At 40.3% G+C, this 17,255-nt stretch overlaps 1 protein-coding gene across 3 annotated transcripts in view; it reads left to right on the top strand.

The window, feature by feature from the left end:
- The window catches only part of rhbdl3 (rhomboid, veinlet-like 3 (Drosophila)), a 68,992-nt gene that overhangs the window by 17,563 nt on the left and 34,174 nt on the right, over window positions 1-17,255 (top strand). Inside the window, exon 1 of one of the 3 annotated variants that reach the window (XM_072383441.1) lies at window positions 16,353-16,484. The exons of the other annotated variants lie outside the window; for them this stretch is intronic. Within the exon in view, the coding sequence (XP_072239542.1) occupies window positions 16,467-16,484 (18 nt within the window). The 5' untranslated portion in view covers window positions 16,353-16,466. Of the gene's footprint in view, window positions 1-16,352; window positions 16,485-17,255 lie in introns of those variants that run through there. 3 annotated transcript variants of the gene reach the window in all.

Here is a 17,255-nt window from a genome sequence, read left to right on the forward strand (position 1 = left end):
TTCTGGAAGTCTTTTGTTCAGTTTCTATAATGCAGTAGGAAAATGTTCCCTTCTTCACTCAACATAATATAAAAGAGGAGTTGATCATGTAGAGCGGGGAGTGTTTCTTGCTTTCTGCCCTTAGAGGATTATGGGAATAGGATTATGAAGTAGAGGGTGCCCTAGTGGGACTTTTCACCAATGCCAGGGATCAGGAAACAACTGACTGGCTGACCGCCTGATTGTAGCTAATTAATGAAATCTCCAGCTTGCTAAAAGTGCTCCAAAAGAGCACGGGAAGCAAAATGTCAGGAGTCTATACTGTGATGCTTTTGTTTGGAGAGGGATTCTTTTTTTAGGACTGAGAGGCAGTTTGAAAGGTCCCACCCTGCCCAGATGGCAACCTTGAAAATGTTTTTGAGGGGCCGATAAGCATCCCCCCCCCCACATCCTCACCCATAGCTTTTTGCAGCTCCCCCTTTTTTCCTTTTCTTTTTGAGATTTGATGTCTGGAGCCTCCTCTTAGGGGAGCCCAACCACTGGTCCATTTGCCAGCTATTAGAGATCATAAATCTCAATGGTGAATGGAACTGCTGCCATCAGTGGTGCGGGGATTTGATGGTGTTGTCGGAGGAGTTGACCTGAGGGCAGGCCTGTGGCAGAAGAGTGGACTGAATGAGAGCTGAAAGACAGCCTGGAGATGGCTCATTAAACAAATGTTTCTCTGCGCTTTTTGTTCCCTGTCTTAGTCCTTGAAGTGCTGCTGAATGCACGGAGCAGTGAGGGGGTGTTTTATAGAGGGTTTGGCCTGTCGTTAAAGAGGGTTGTTCACCTCGATGTAAAGGGGTGGTTTTGGTAGAAAAGGTCACCAATCTCCCCCTTTCTCTCTGTGCTGACCTGCCAGTGCCCTATACTTAAAGCTTCTTGTGTGTATGTGTAACACACACATTTTGACTTATGTATGTTCTTAGACAAATAAACACAAGTTTGTGTGTTTGTGACATTAATGACTGTTGTGGTATGAGTTTTCCCAGCCTGGTGTTCTTTTGTGTGTCTTAGATCTAAATCCCGTTTGTGAGCTGTGTGTTTATTTTTGTGTGTATAGTTGTATTTCCATCCACGGTTTCCTCCAGTGTAAATGCTTTCACCAGCTGCAACAGGGGGTAAAGTGTTTATTTGAACACATGCAAAAGAGCTTGCTGAGGGCTATTCAAGTGTCTGCTGCAATCCCCTCTGCTAGAGAAGACACCCTGGGGACAGTACAGCTCCCTGTCTCTCATTTAGTCTGCCCCCTCCTCACCTCTCTTAAACTATCAATCAGCCTGTCCTTCTCAACATTGCTTTCTTCCACTCATTTTTAAATATTTACTTATCTATCCATCTATGTTGTGGTTGAAGCTTAGCCTTACACATATGCCAATTTGGTTCTGGGACTACCTCTGTTGCCAGCACAGGTATGGCAGGCCATGCAATTCATAAGCTTACTCAACCAAGACACCACTCATTCAGCAGGTCTTTCGTATCCAGTCAAGCTGCACTATCCAGTCAGTAGCACAGTACCCAGTTTGATAACGTATGCTGACCAGCCAATTGCACGAACTGTCCAGTTGAGTACCAAAATCTGTCCGGTCAGCATGAGCTGTCCAGATGAGTAGAACAAGTTGTCCATTCTTGTTGTGATATTTGACAACAGACCACAACTCGAAACATTTATATCACTGGTGATAGGTGTAGGTTTCAGTTGTGAGTTATGTAACAGTAATGGTCAAAAGTTTGGACATGCTTTTCACCAAAGCTGAGCAATGTCAGAACTGGTTGAAGAGCACGCTTGACACACAAACAATAACGGTAAATTTCAGCTGATTGCAGGACTGCAGGACTGGAGGTAATGACATCAAGGGCTGAGGTGAAATCTTATGCTTGATACTGCAGTGTCTGTCATAGAAAAGTTAGGGATATGATGTTATGACTGCATCCCGTCTTCTAGAGACCCCCAAGTCCCTCTCTGTCTGAAATAACATTTAACCTAGAAGGGAGTGTAGTTTTAAACTTTTGGGACCAACTTTGTAGAGAGGAAATAGACTTTGTAATAACACTGCAGTGAAGTGTGTGTGTGTGTGTGTGTGTGCGTGTGTGCGTGCGTGCGTGCGTGTGTGTGTGTCTTGAATGTGTCAGGGACTCAGAGTGGGTGTGCTATCCTGGATAATAGATCTCAGCTATCTGTGGAGCAGGTTGCAGTGATGTGGTGGGAATTACTAGAGATGTCGATGGGACAGAGACAACATTTTACTCCTTGATCAAGGGTATTGATACTGCATTGCCGAGAAACATTTAATTTGGATTAGGCTGCTCCTAGCTGCTTTGTGGTTGCAAGGAGGTTAGTATTCTTATTACGATTTTTTGCCTAAGGCAGGGTGCCGATGAATACCAACCTAAGTGAGGTGAGTACAATAAAGGGAATGGCAGTATTATTTACAGCAGTTGGTTTGATGGTTTCACAGAACAAAAAACGGTTGCACAATTCACACTTTCAGCAGAAACTAAAACGACATCAGATTTGCTCAGACCAGGTGAACACAAGTTACGCAGCATATCAGCTGTAGAAACACCATTCAGACCTTGGTGTCCATCACAAAGAGACTAGAATATACACACACTTTGAGGCACAGATTAATACCATAGTTAGACTCCCTGCCATACACGGATGCACTGAAATGAATGACTCTGACATCTACTCTTCTAATGTATATTGCAAATGAACTTGTGCACCTAAGCTAAAGTAGCTTGAGGAATATATAAAAGAAACAGTTATAATTTCCCCCTTCATTATAAAAACCATAGATAATTCCTTGGAAGAGAATCAGATGTCTTAGGTTTTAAAGAATGAACTTAGTATCTGACATTTGTCCACAAATCCGGTCTCTTCTGTGTGTGCATGTGTGTGCATGTGCACTGAACATATGTCCACACCAACCAAACGTTGCCTGGTTACAGGCCAGTTGGCAAGGGAACAGTGATGGCCTGTGCTAATTTGTGATGGACTCAAACAACAGTTTGTGGGGCTCGGTGAGTGCGTGTGTATGTGTGTGTGTGTGTGTGTGTATGTGCGTGTGTGTGTGTGTGCGTGTGTGTGTGTGCGTGTAAAATCTGTCAAAGGACACAGGTGACCCAGAGCTCCTTTGATCAACCTATACTCCAGCCACCATGAAACAGCAAAAGAAAAGTTTGGAACTGTCTGAAAACCATGTTGGTTATATCAACTGGGTGAACAATTTGGGTAACTAGTCCCAAATCAAACTAGTAACAGAATTTGTGTGTGTCAGAATATTTTCTGCTGTGTGAAGAAGAGTTTTAGTCCATGGATATTTGCTGCATGTTGTCAGACCTGTTTGTCTTATGGTAAAGTACAGCTAGGAAAGCAGCCTGGTCTCATAGCAAAACGTGAAACAGCCACAAAGAAAATAACGTATCTTGTATTCTTGTTGACGTGCAAAAAAAATCTGTTTCTTTTTTTTTTTTTTTGCCACTCAGCACGACTTTCAAAGTAATGTATTACAGTAAGTAATCGCATGGTTCATGTGTGAGGGCTGGACTTGGCTGCTGGTAATCCAGGTAAGTCATATTTTGATGTGATCCTTGATAACGTATCACATCAAGGTTACTTAAGCCACGATGTTTCCTGACCTTAAAAGATACTGAAAGCATATAGAATCACTGACTGAATCGAAAAGTGAAAATTAAAATAAAGTTACTTTAAAACAGCAGTGAAGCGGTGTACTGCAGCATACAGAATTAAAACAGTTAGTCGTCATTAGTTACTGTAAAAAGGAAAAACAGCTGTGGCAGAAATGACCTCCTGTAATGTTCTTTGTTGCAGCCTCTGTCTGAACACACTTCGTTGTTTGCTTACTGTTATGCAAAGGTTGTGCAGCATTGTCCATAACATTGAGCAGCTTTGCAACATTATTTACATATCCAGTTCCATGGGGGAAATCACAGCTTCAAAACCAACTCAGAAACATTTCTCAAAGATAAATGTTTGGCTTAAAACAAAAAAAGCTTGGAGGAAACAATCACAAAGTAAACGCAATAGCATCGGAGCAGCTGCAGCTTACTGCTGCCATGGTGCAGCAAATTCCAGAATTAATCTTTTGTGAGTATTTCATGAAAAGTGGTGGTGTGTCCCTCTATGTAATTACTTTAAGTCCAGTAGCACACTCACACACACACATGCACACACACGCTCACACTCCCACACGAGAAGCGAAAACCGTGTTTGCAGACACAAATCAATTGATTAAGTTTTCATGACTATTTCACCTTTTGCTGTTAGACTGAGTTAAGGATAAGAGATGAGAGAAGGGGAGCAGAGAGTACATTAGCTGCATGTGAGAAAAAGCAATTACCTGTGGAAGAATATGTGCATGCCCCATAACAGACAACGAGTGAGAGCAGTGTAGAGAGGAGAAAAGGGGAAATACGAGCGGGCCGAAGACAAAAGGGAAAAAAGGCTAACGGAGGAAAAAGAGAAATGGACATACTGTGGCCAAACGGGACTGCTGGTCATCTCTCTCTGTGAGAGCTGATATGCTTAATGTGAGTGATTATAGCTCCCTGAATAATCTGTGTGCACCTGAAATTTGAATTTTTGAGCTCTTCCAGGCAGGAGCAGCTTCTCTGCTGACAGTCCTGCAGTCTTTGAGCAGAAACGAGGCAATTCCATTTCTTCCAGTTTTTTTTATTTTTATGTATTAAATAGGATTCCCTCTTATGTCTCAAAAACACAAAAGTCAGGTGGTTTGCACAAAAATCTTTTGCATATGTTAAGTATTACTTTGGAAATCTGTGGCTATTTATAAAGACTTTCTTGGGAACATCTGTGTAATCCTGTGCACTTCATTATGAGATCGAGGGGCCCTTAACCATGCTTTTATGATGTATTCCCAACATCTTGTGCACCCCATGTGGAAGCATGTGGAAGGAAAAATATTGTAGATTTTAAAATTGAGTATTTTTTAAAATGACAATGTAACCCAAAAATAATTGTATTTACTGTATGTCAGAAGTGTTGTACCATATAGCAGTTCTTTGCATGGGTACATATTTACTTCTCGCAACCTCCTTTACATATTACAAGGCATTCATTGGTAAGAGCAGTGTAGTGGATGGATGCTTATTGAATACATCGCATGACTATATGTGATATACAGTTGAAGGAAACAGTGCTCTCTCAGGTATGTGTGTGAACCAGTGTGCAATATTTTCCTCCTTCCATCAACAACCAACCTACACTTTTCCATGACATCTTGTTCTCTTTCTGTGTATCTTACTGTTCAAAGCAAAGGGGATGGGGTCTGTTCTCTGTCCTATAGTAATCATCTTTTCCCATATATATAAAAAAAAGGCAAATAACAAGTTCAAATGTGGCATCTGTGTAGCACCAGAGTTTCCCAGGGGCACAAAACACAGATCGTATTCAAACATGAGTAACAAGGGAAAGAAAGCAGAGAGGGTGAGAAAGTGCTGGAGGAGGTGCTGTTTAGTGAAAGTCGGTTACAATAGAGAGCTGTGCTTGGACAAGCAAGGTCCTCTCTCAGCTTGTTGATCTTGCTGATGTATGCTTTATTATATTGTTGCTTTAAAGTCTCCCTGCTTAGCTGATGACTATCTCACTAATAGTAGTAATAATTCTTCTCACCTGCCACCAAGTGTTTTTGGCCAAGCAGGTTATGCTGGTTATTTCCATTTACAGGTAAAAGTATGGTATTTTTCAAATACAATAATATATTTTATCATTACCATGTTATGAATGGTAGCCAGTAGTGTTGTTCTTATCAGATAAGAATTACAAATCGACAGGATTTCCAGTATGATCTCAATCTTTTCATCAACCTCTCTAAGTCTTCCTCTTACTGATGACATTTTCTCTGCATGTGTTTTCAACATTCCCTTTAACCAGAGTCTGGAACAAATTTGGTCCAAAAAACAAGCCGTGGTATAAGTGTAGATCAAGCTGAACCACGGTTTGGTTCATTTCTGGTGTAAACACTTTTTAAAGGGATATTTCTTTTTATTATTGTTGTTGTTATTGTTGTATATATATTTTTTACTGTCATCACACTTGGACTCCATTTGCTTATGTACGCCCTTCTCTCCTGCTTTGCCCCCTTTGCCTGTGGTGAATGCAGCTCATGCTGCATCCCATCTGAAAGCCCCTTAAGAGCACTCAAACTCGCCATAAAACCTAACTGAACTGAATCAAATGTGTGCAAAATGTAACAAAAACATGAACTTTGGTCTTCTCCTTTGCTTGCTCCCACTTGTTTATAACTCTATCACTCCTCTGTCTGGATCCTCTCACTGGTCCCACTCTCTTTTCCCTCTTTGGCCTTGGCTTTAGCCTTTGATTCTCTGTGACACTGCTGTGGCATTTTTGGGGCTATTAGAAGTCTTGTTCAGGCATTAGTCATGTCTCTGAAGTGTGACGACGTGGGCAGAGCACTGGCTGGGCCGGCAGGAGTCGTGACATGCATGGCGAGATGGTCTTTATGTGAGCCAGACGGCTGACCTTTTCCTGCAGAATCCTCCATGACAGGAGAGGTGATGTCTGAGTAATTAATGGCCTGAATATGTGGCGGCTCAACACATAGCTCCCTCTGCATCCGATTCCACTCTGCTGTGTCACTCAGCTATCAAGTGACACCAGATCTCACCAGGAAGAGCAAGGAGGTATTGGATTTGCCTATCTGCCTTTATCTCTGAAGGAAATGTGTTTCCCGCTGAATGCATTTGAAGCTCAGTTTGAGAGCTTTGGTGATAATGAAACCGAGAAGAAGGAAGATATTTTCAGTTCCACAAAACTGAAAGGAAGTCACCTAGCTCCTGTGTCATCTAAGTCAATGTGAGCTGATTGTTTTTGTCAGTGCAGGTAGAAGCTTTGGACTCTGAGGTGCACACACAAGTACAAGTACACAGAGCAGAATTAGACGAACAAAGATTTAGATTCTGCTGCATTCAATCCATCCTCTCCATGTTTTGAACATAGCAGAATTGCTTTTCTCAGAGTAACTTGGGTCTTTTTTCCTCAGAGAACAATGAAACAACCAAGCGGTTATTGACTGTTGTTGTGATCAACATCAGTGCTCGAGCAAGGAGCTGTCAGCTCAGGACCGGGCTGTGGGCGAGATCAGACCAGCTCATTTCAGATCGCCCTGCATGAACTAGGCAGTTCCTCCTCCCGTGTTGTCTTATTTGTGCTTTTGTGTGTGCACACAAAGCTTTTCATCCACTGTCAGTGTATGGACATTTCTCCTAATGGATATATTTAAAGTAGATGCTCATCAAAGGCTAAAGCACAAAGGCTTATAAGAACAAAAATGATGTAACCACCATGATGTCACCCACTGGTTTGTGGAGCAGCAGTCACTCAAAGTTCAGCTGCGCCTTTTCTCACCTCCACCGCAGTTGTGCGTTCAAAGTGGCATTTTTAGGTTGATTTCTCTTTGAATCTTTAAACTTCGCTGAATGCTACTTGTCATTTGAATAAACAATCGCTAAGTATAGAATTACAATAGTTTGACATTTTTCTCTTTCCTCCCACATTGATTTGAAATATTTCAGGCGACCTTAAAACTATAACTTACAACCATAACTAACTAACATAGGTCATGTTTTGGCTCCAGACTGTGCTGGTATTTAACTGAATCAATTCTTACCTCAATGCTGCCTGTGACATTTACTGCAAGTCAAATATCAAACACGATCCATCCACCCTCATGTTAAACAGTTGTAGAGGTACAAATCAGATGTTCGGTTTATTCTGATGTTTATTTGCAAACTTTTGATGCTAAATTCTATGTCGAGGACACAGAGAAAGGTTTTCTTCGATGACAGATTTGTGTCGTATTTGTGAAACTGCACAGTAGAACCACCACTCCAGATCCTGACTAACTTTCCTCTTTTTCAGAGAAGTAATTCCACCAGCAAGGTTCCTTGAAAAGTTTTTGTGGTTTGTCAGACTTCAGCTTGACTTCCACGGCTCCTTTTAACTTCTGTCTCTTTGCAAACAGAGAAAACATTCAGCTGAAAGCTTTTTGCAATCCTCATGACTTACTTTGATGTTCAGAGAGCTGGGCAGCTGCTTAGAGGAGCACAGAGCTGCTGATTTCTGGGACATTAAGGAGTCAGAGTTTTTGCAAAATTGCTTCACCTGAGTAAAGTATATGTTGACCATGATAAAACATTTGATGAAATTCATGATATAATATGAATAACCATAATTGCTGTTTATTGCTTCACATGGCAAAAAACGTCCTTTATAAGGGTTAGGAAATAAATGTTGGTTAAGGTTAGACAAAGAACTATGTTTATGCATTCAAATACATAATTAACTCTAACTAACTGAAATTTTTATGCTGACATTTTCCATGTTGCTATGGCAACATGTCCCATCACTGTTACCTTTTCAACTCGGGAAACCCTGCACACCCAAAAGTGACACTGTGCATTCAAATGTCAGTATGCCTTTAGTTGGGAGTGAAAAAGGGATTGACAGATTATCAATTAACAATTTTTTCTTTCTTTCTTTCTTTCTTTCTTTCTTTCTTTCTTTCTTTCTTTCTTTCTTTCTTTCTTTCTTTCTTTCTTTCTTTCTTTCTTTCTTTCTTTCTTTCTTTATTGTAGTTGATTGTTTGATAGATTTTCAACAAACTGGCAATCCCCCTTCCTCCACAAGAAAAAAGTTAAAATATGAGCAAGAAAGTGGAGCCTGAAGAGAAATTGTAACGCTTCGCTCATTAGTCATCATGTACAGCTAGGAGTTGACAGAGCTGATTTTCGCAAATTTCATGCATCCATGCATTCTGTCAAATTATGGAATTCTAGCCCTCTTGTTTGTAGAGGATCTGTGGAATGTTTAGCTCTTTCCCTTTTCCATGATAAATGGTGACTCACCCCGACAATTCAGCCCTGCTGCCTATGCAGTAGGGTAAAATGAGAGACTAGCTAGTAAGATTTTTGGATTTTTGCACTCTCACAGTAATTAAAAAGTGTGCTTGTGAAACATGAGATGAGAGATAAGTCTGAACATCAAGTTGCTGTCAAGTCTTCTAGGGACAACAAATGTATCCTGGGAATGTTAAAAGGAAGTCCATCTAATTTTTGGAGTGGTTAAAAGGCTGAATACTTGCTTTCAACTATATTTCTCTTTGCATGAACACAAATACACACTTGGCTGACATCAAGATTTCCATCCATGTCCTCAATTTCTCAGTTTAGACTTGTTGTTTGAGCTGGGATCTGTGACAGCTGCTGGTGGGAGAGTTCGACTCTCCACTTCTGGATTGCCGTCCCACCCCTCTCATTCAGAGCCGCCGGCTGCTGAAAAGCTGTCAGCTCCACTCAACCTGAACTAGTCCCCAAAATGATGCCAAGTCTGGGCTCTGGCAGTGGGGCCAGTGATAAACCCCCAAACCACAGAGCACCATCCACCTTTCAGTGGCGCTGATAATGTACTCTTTCAGCTGTGTCAGATGATGTGATAAAAGAAAGTGTTTGTGTGTCAGGGAGACTACCATGGAGACAAGAATCATGCCACATAAGAAAAGTGCGCCTGATGTCAAGAGTACATGAAAAGCATGATTAACATGAGAAGCACTGTGTGTGTGTGTGTGTGTGTATGAGAGAGAGAGAGAGAGAGAGAGAGAGTGTTTTCCCATTACAGCAGGTGTAAGTGATGGGCAGTGAATGAGGTGCCCCTGGTTTTGCCTGTCCTCCCCGGTGCTTCAGTGTAATTAGCAGGAAGACTAATGAGCTCTAACAAGGCTGGCTTTTTATTAGAAGTGCTAATTACTCCATGCCAAGACAATATGGGGGAACCAAAGGGAAGTGGAATATATAGGTTCTTTTGTATGTGTGAACATTCAGTAATGAGCCAAAACATCCAAACCACCTGCATAATATTGTGTAGGTGCGCCTTGTACTGAAAAAACATTTCGGATGTCTGGCACCAGCATTACCGAAACAGATCCTTTGGGATTGCATCTCATGGGATTTTAATGGATCAGGCTTGTTCTGGCACATCTTGCAGATGCTGCTTTGGACCAGGATCTGTGGCGTTTTGTAGTTGGGTCAAGTTGTTCCTGGGCAGTTTTTACAGTGCTGCCGGGGACCCATTGTCCTACTGAGGGAGACCACCAACGTTGAGGAATGTCATTGCCATGGGGACGTATACTTGGTTTGCAATAATCTTTAGGTGAAAGTGGCATTAACATGAATGCCAGAACCAACATTTTCACTCTAGACTTGTACATGAGTTGGTTTATTTGATTTTTAAATATATACATCTGACCTCTAGAAACCCTGAATAGGAGGTTATAACTTGCATTCATGAAATTAAGACAGGGATCTTCAAATATTCAGTTTATTCATGTGAAAAAAATAAATACTCTTTTAGTTTAGTTTAGGTTTTTTGGTCCTTATAAGGTCAAAAATGTGTCATTATTTATTTGAACAAAAACTAAGTCAAATGCAGAAGCAGTGAATGAAAACTTAAGTCAAACCTTCTTGCTACTGTATAAATTAAGGGGTAAGTAGCAGTCAGATGCAGCTAATCAAATGCACTTGATTTATTTCATCATCAGCAATTGCAAGCTCTTCTTAAACAGCAGAGGTTTGTGCAGTTTGTTGGTTTGGAGCATTCAGTGTGTTTATACAATGTCAAAGAGGAAAGACATCAGCAATAATCTAATAGAGGCAATTGGTGCTCCCCATCAATTGAAGAAGGGTTATAGGATCATTTCCAAATAATGTGTAATCCATCATTTTACAATAAGAAAAATGATTTTGAAATGAAAAACATTCAAAACAGTCATAAGCTTCCCAAGAATGGACGTCCCAGCAAGTTCACCCCAACATCAGAATGTGCAATGCTCAGGATTCTGCAAAAAAACTCAAGAGCTACATCTCAAGCTCTGCAGGCCTCAGTTAGCATGTTGAATGTTAGAGTTCATGACAGTGCAATTAGAAAAAGACTAAACTGAAGTATTGTTTCTTTGGAAGGGTTACCAGGAGAAAGCTTCTTCTCTCTATAAAAGAAAACGGCAGCAGAGCAGGTTTGCAAAGTTAAATCTAAACATATCACAAAACTCTACGAGCAATGTCCTTTTAACACGAGACAAAAGTGGAGATAATGCACAGCACCACATTTGGCAAAAACCAAACTGTCATGTATGGTGGTGATTTGGACTTGTTTTGCAGCCACAGGACCTGGATAACCTGCAGTCATTGGGCTTTTTAACCCATCACTGTCATGCACCTTTGTGGCAAATTGGTGTCATGTGTGGTTGACTGAGTGATTGATCCCCTGCTGATGTACCTCTGACCAAGCAAGGAGTGTTGTCAATCAGGTTAAACAGTCTGTGTGCAAGAATGAGCCAACATTGCGTTACACACTGCCCTGACCAGAGATGCTGTTATCACTCAGCTGATTCTTTACTTGCAGTTTTCTGTAAGTACACACTGATGAGGTGCTGAGTCACCATTGTTTGGATTGTGTGCATTAGCAAAGAACAACAGTGGTGGGTAATGACTGATGTCTGAAAAGGGCTCTTAAGTCAACCATTAATTCCTCTGCATAAAAAAGTATTTTAGACACAAATGTGAGGCCATCTGACAGCTAAATCTTGACTTAAATTGGGTCATGAAACAAAAATCTACAGTAGAATGGCCAGAAAATAATTTAATCAAGGAGATCAACACATTTACAGATAAACATACAATATGTGCTACATGTCTGTGGGCTTTTTCTCTTTACATGTGCATTGCACGCAGCTGCAAGAGTGTCACCTTTAACATAAACGAAAGCTGCAACCTAACCAAAATTGCCCTTGTCTTTGCCTAGAGTGCAAACTGATTGAATTTTGACGAGTGAAATTGCGAGGCACTCCATTCTTCAGCATGTTTGAGAGAGGGTTGGAGCTGCCTTATTCAGTTTTTTTGTATAATCTTGTTTTATAACCACAGGACAAACACAAGGACAGTACAAGTATAGAAGAGAGGATGTTGCTTGGCTTTGCTGAGTGCAAGGATGTGTGAATATTAATGACAATTACTGTTTTCACAGGAAGCTGTATTATTGTTATATTCATGAGCCAATGCAGTTGCTGCTACAATCCGTATATTATTCTATTGTCCTGGTGAAAAATAAGTGTAAAAAAATGTTAATCACAGTTGTATGATCTTTCATTAACATTTGCTTTAACGCTGTTGATTAGTCAGTGAGGATGTTAACCTACGGTGCTCTGACAAATAGGTGTAAATAGTAAAATAAATGACCAAATTCTGTTTAGTTGCTCCAGGGTCAGGATCGTATTAATATGCATGCCCAATCACTGTCACATTCAGGTCGCTTACTGGGACACTTTTAACAGAGCCATTATTAATGGTATTATTACCACATGGGCTTTTTTCCTACTGTGCGATGTCGTAATGTCGACTGAGGAAATTACCCTTGGTACAGTGATTTACTGTTCTTTTGGCCCTAGTGCAGCCTAAACCTCCCTAAACCTCAAAATAGTAGGGATATGAGCATGCATGTAGCTTAATTTCACCCTGCCTGCTCCTGGGCAAGTCCTCAACAATCAGTGTTGGCTGATTAACTGGTTATCCTGCATGCTCCAAATTGTCTGCCAGTGTTTCCCTTCACAGCGCTGAACAAGCTGTCATAAAAGGACTTCTCTACGAGAGATTGGATGGCTTTCATTTTTCATGTGCTAACCAGGGTTTTCAACCCATTTTGGAGCACACACATGCACATTTTTCATTAATTACATCACCAGCAGCCTGCAGTTCAGACCCTCAGAAAAGGACAATATTAGGGGAGCAAACAACCAATTTTATTAAATTAGCTTTTACACAGTTAGCTACAGACAATTACTCCTTAATGCCATATTACAAGATGTATGTGCAGTGGAATCTACAATTACCTCGTAAGAATTTAAAATAGTGCTTTCCAATGGTACAATTGTGAATTTAAAGAACAAGTAAATATGGAAAGTGTCTTGAAAAAGCATAATGTTTTTCACCTTTATGTGTGTTGCCATGCAGTCTTATTGCTTGAAGTTTTAATAAGATATTTGATGTATTTTCGGATAGTCTGTCTTCTTTTTGGGTGAGCAGATCAAACCGGTAGAAGCCGTTTCTGCACTGAATAAGCCTTACTTTAACGAAACTCAGTGGTGCACACTTTCAGACACAGGTTGGTAATCATTCATATGTACAGGCTGTGTGCTGACGGGGTAATTACTGAGCAGGAGAAAAGCAATAATGATAAATTACAGTTCTATCGAAAATAGCAATATTTTGTAAAAGTTCAATTTGATATGACATTGCAGACTCCTTGATTTTGTGAACTGTGTTTTGCAGACATGTAATTTAGTTATAGTAACACTGTCATACATTGCCAGTGTGTATTTGTGGCACTCCTTCTTACAACCACTGACTGTGCAGCATGTGCTTGCACACACACTCTCATACACGTTATTACATCCCCAGCCAGTGTGTGTTTCCCCGCTGGTTTGTGGTCACGCTTTATATACGGCCCAAGCCTGGAGGATGGTATTATTAAGTGTGACATTAGAAATTTCACTGACTCCTTAACCAAAGGCCATGTGTATTTATGCAGTGTTTTTATTACTTCTTATCCTCTCAGATGATTTATAGACCACCTGACAACTTAAAAAAAATTGCAGGGAGGAACATTAACAATAGGCTAAAACCCCTGTGTGTCAATGCATCCCCTCGAGACAGGTCACACATGTCATGGTGCTGAATGAATTCTTCATGCTTGTTATTGGATGAACCTGTAAGTGTGAAATTAAACAACCTCATAGAGATACTTCTTTTTTGCTTTATTAAATACAAGACAGACAGCATTGACTGCCAGGGTGACTCACAGCAAAGGTTTTCATACCAAATCAAAGCAAACATTTTGTGATTTCATGATCTGTTTCTAGCACATGTCAGTAGGTGGGTGAATCTGGAGCTATGCTATGTTGTTTTTCCTTTTGGGGTGTAGATTTTTATTCCAAATGTAATCTTGTGGATAATAAAAGTGTACTCTAGTAATCTACTGTGTGCAAAATAAATTAAAATAAAATAAAATCCCATATGAAAATAAATCAGGAACATTGAATGTCCATTTTGATACCACGCGCTACTACATTGTATCATAACCTGCTACTTAGTGTACCGTGCATATTGAATTAGACATTTCCAAGTTCTTCTTGCCCAAAACACTGCAGAATCCAAAATGCAACCAGATGCTTGCTTTGCTCCCTTTTAAAGTACAGAGTCCAAAGGCTAACTTTAGTGGCAGCTGAATTCTTCTGCCTTAACAACAGCAACAGGTAATGAGAAAAACGCATGAGAGGTCAACTTTGCCAAACTAACAAAACAACTGAGTCTAAAGGTCATAAATTAAGACTATTGAGCACTTGGCAGAGGTTGTACTGTTGTAGCAGGGGGCTAGATTCCTGCTAATTCGACTAAGATCTTCATGGAAGACATTCTGACTTGACACAGGACAAGCTTAGGTGTATGAAATATGCTTTTCACTAGCTGTAGAAGAAGAAACGAAAGGAGAACTCCCTCTCAGTGAGACTGAGCCCTCCTTAATAAACCTATGCTTGGCCTTTTATTTCAAGTCAAAATATTTACTATGAAAAAGGTCTATGATGAGTTGGCTCTGGTAACCGAGCTGAGGTGATGGCAAATTAAAAATATTAGCACAGAGAGGATAACAGCAAGAATCTCTTAAGGTGGTGACCCATTGGATTAGACACTCACTTGTCTGGCCATTAGCAAAATTATTTAACTGAAAGTCTTTTATCTTATTGTTGCGTATCCCGTAATACATCCCTAAGAACAGTAAAGGACTGTTGTTGGATTGGTTCAGACGCTTGATATGAGGCCAGATTTCATCATTCTAAATTGTTTTTGAGCATATTTTGCACGATTTTCCAGGACTGCTTAATTTCTCCAGGCTCTCTATGCAAATGTGAAGTTTCAGACTCTCACTGACCCCCACAGACAGCCTTCCCTCTTCTTCCTTAATATTCAGCTTTATGAAAATGAGGCTGAAAACAAAAACCTTGCATTGTGTCCAATCTGAACCCCCTTGTTTCACCCCCCCAACCCACGTTCTTTATTCCCTTCTCCCCTCCCTCTGCTGTTTTTCTCCTTCACACTGAGAGGCAGCTTAGAAGACCTTAATATCACTGGTTGTGAATGCTCTATGGTATTATGTCCACACCCGGATTTATGTATGCACGTATGTGTGGGTGTGTGCTCTTTGTAGTCTGAGGGATTTGCATCACACTCCCTTGGCTGTTTGCAATGCAGGCTTTTTGAAACAAAGGCAACAACATAGTTATGAAAATGTTTTGGGCCAAAAGATCATCTACATTTGCAATCTGGTGATTGTTCTTACATACATACCATCAATAGTAATCTGTTTTACTACATATTTATCTGGTGCTCATATTATTCTAAAATATTTTGACCTAGTAAAGCGATTTAAATGTGTTATTAAGATATAATATGCTTAAGTATAGGAAGTCTAAACTAATGAGTAAGGCTGTATGTCTTCTATGATACTAAGCTCAATATCTGTGTAACTGAACATCTCATGAGCATTTATTTTTCTGATCAATTCATTGAAACATAATTTAACTGCCAAAAAATTTAGTTACAGTCAGTCATAACCATAACTTGCAGTCATAACCATTTGTTAAATAAATAACTCCACTTGTTAAATAGTCAAGTCATAAATGTCTTACTTTCTAAGTTGAGTGGAGGGTTGTTCATTCATCTTCCAGTATAATGTCCTTCTCAGAGTGGACCTGGATCAGAACGAAATGTTTGCTAATTTGAGTGAAGCGACTGGGTAAACTTGGCATGAAATTGCCATCAGAGGCCCATTGTTGAGTGTGTGCAACCCTCAGCGTCTCCAACCCAGCAGCCAGCCTGTTGGCTTTCAAGTGTTCACTCAGCTATGAAGCCTGCGCTGTTGCAATGTAGAGTGAGTGTGGGGAAAATAACGTATGACTGTCTGCATCTGTGAGTGACGTGAAAGGAGTCAACAGCTGCATTTATGGAGCTATCTCTTTTTCCAGTTAGCCCTCTTGCATGTTTGCTAGACAGGAGAAAGTAAGGGATGAATGTAGAGTGAGGGGGTATTATGGGGTGGGCTGTAGCGAGGAGGCTAACGGGTGGCTGATTGGGGGGTTTCTGGAAGGGGGTTAGAGTGAAAGACAGGGGGAGGTGTGTGATGAGTGTCTTGGACTGGACTGTAATCCTTTAGTCCTGGTTGGAAATAGGGTTGCACAGTCTGGGACAAACAATATGACAGGGATAGACACTGAGCATACTGTCTCAGTCACACTCACACAGTGGTGGGACTCTGGCTGATGTGACATCATCATGACAAAATGTCCTCAACAGAAAAGGTTTGTTCTTTTGTGTGTGTGTGTGTGTTTTTTGTAAAGTGGAGTTTATATTTTACAGAGATATGCATGTACAAGTGACTTTGTTGTGTGCATGTTGGCCTCATCAGTGCATGTTATTCATGGGCTTGTTCTTGCTGTTCTTCAGTTATTGTAAATGAATAGCTAAATTCAGGGTAGGTTACTTTTGTGATCCCTTTTGTTTATCCAAATATACAGTGGATAAAATTGTTTTTTTTTACATGAAGTCATTTTTATGTCCTCATTATCAAACAGGTTTGCTAAAAAAAATTTAGATTTTGCAGCAAAATTGTAGAATCTGCCCTCATAAAAAGATTTCGTGCAAGGAAACTACATTTGTGATGTACATGAGAATGTTTTGTTTGTGAATTAAGTTTTAGTGAGTTGATTTTGGTGTGCCAGACTTAAACTGAAGGATGTAGGATATATCCCTGTTTGCCTGTCTTAATTGGAGAAAAATGTAATTTACGCGCATCGCTTTTAGTACAACACCGTTGCTTTTCTGAAAGTTATGCATGAATTGGGGCTGTTGATTTGAATTCTAATGTCTTATTACTGTGATTTGATTGCGGAACTTTGTAATTTCTCTTGATGAATTGCAATTTTATGTCTTTTGGCAGTCTGTTGAGGCTTTTCCCAAATTACAGTTTAATTTTTTTTTTTGCTTAAGACCGTATATCACAGTACATGAGCAGCAGTTTATCATATTGATAGTATGCTAGATTGCAGTAACACAAAAACCTTAGACACACA

This window comes from Leuresthes tenuis, unplaced genomic scaffold (genome assembly GCF_036924035.1).
Source record: "Leuresthes tenuis unplaced genomic scaffold, fLeuTen1.0.hap1 SCAF_4, whole genome shotgun sequence".
Classification (NCBI taxonomy): domain Eukaryota; kingdom Metazoa; phylum Chordata; class Actinopteri; order Atheriniformes; family Atherinopsidae; genus Leuresthes; species Leuresthes tenuis.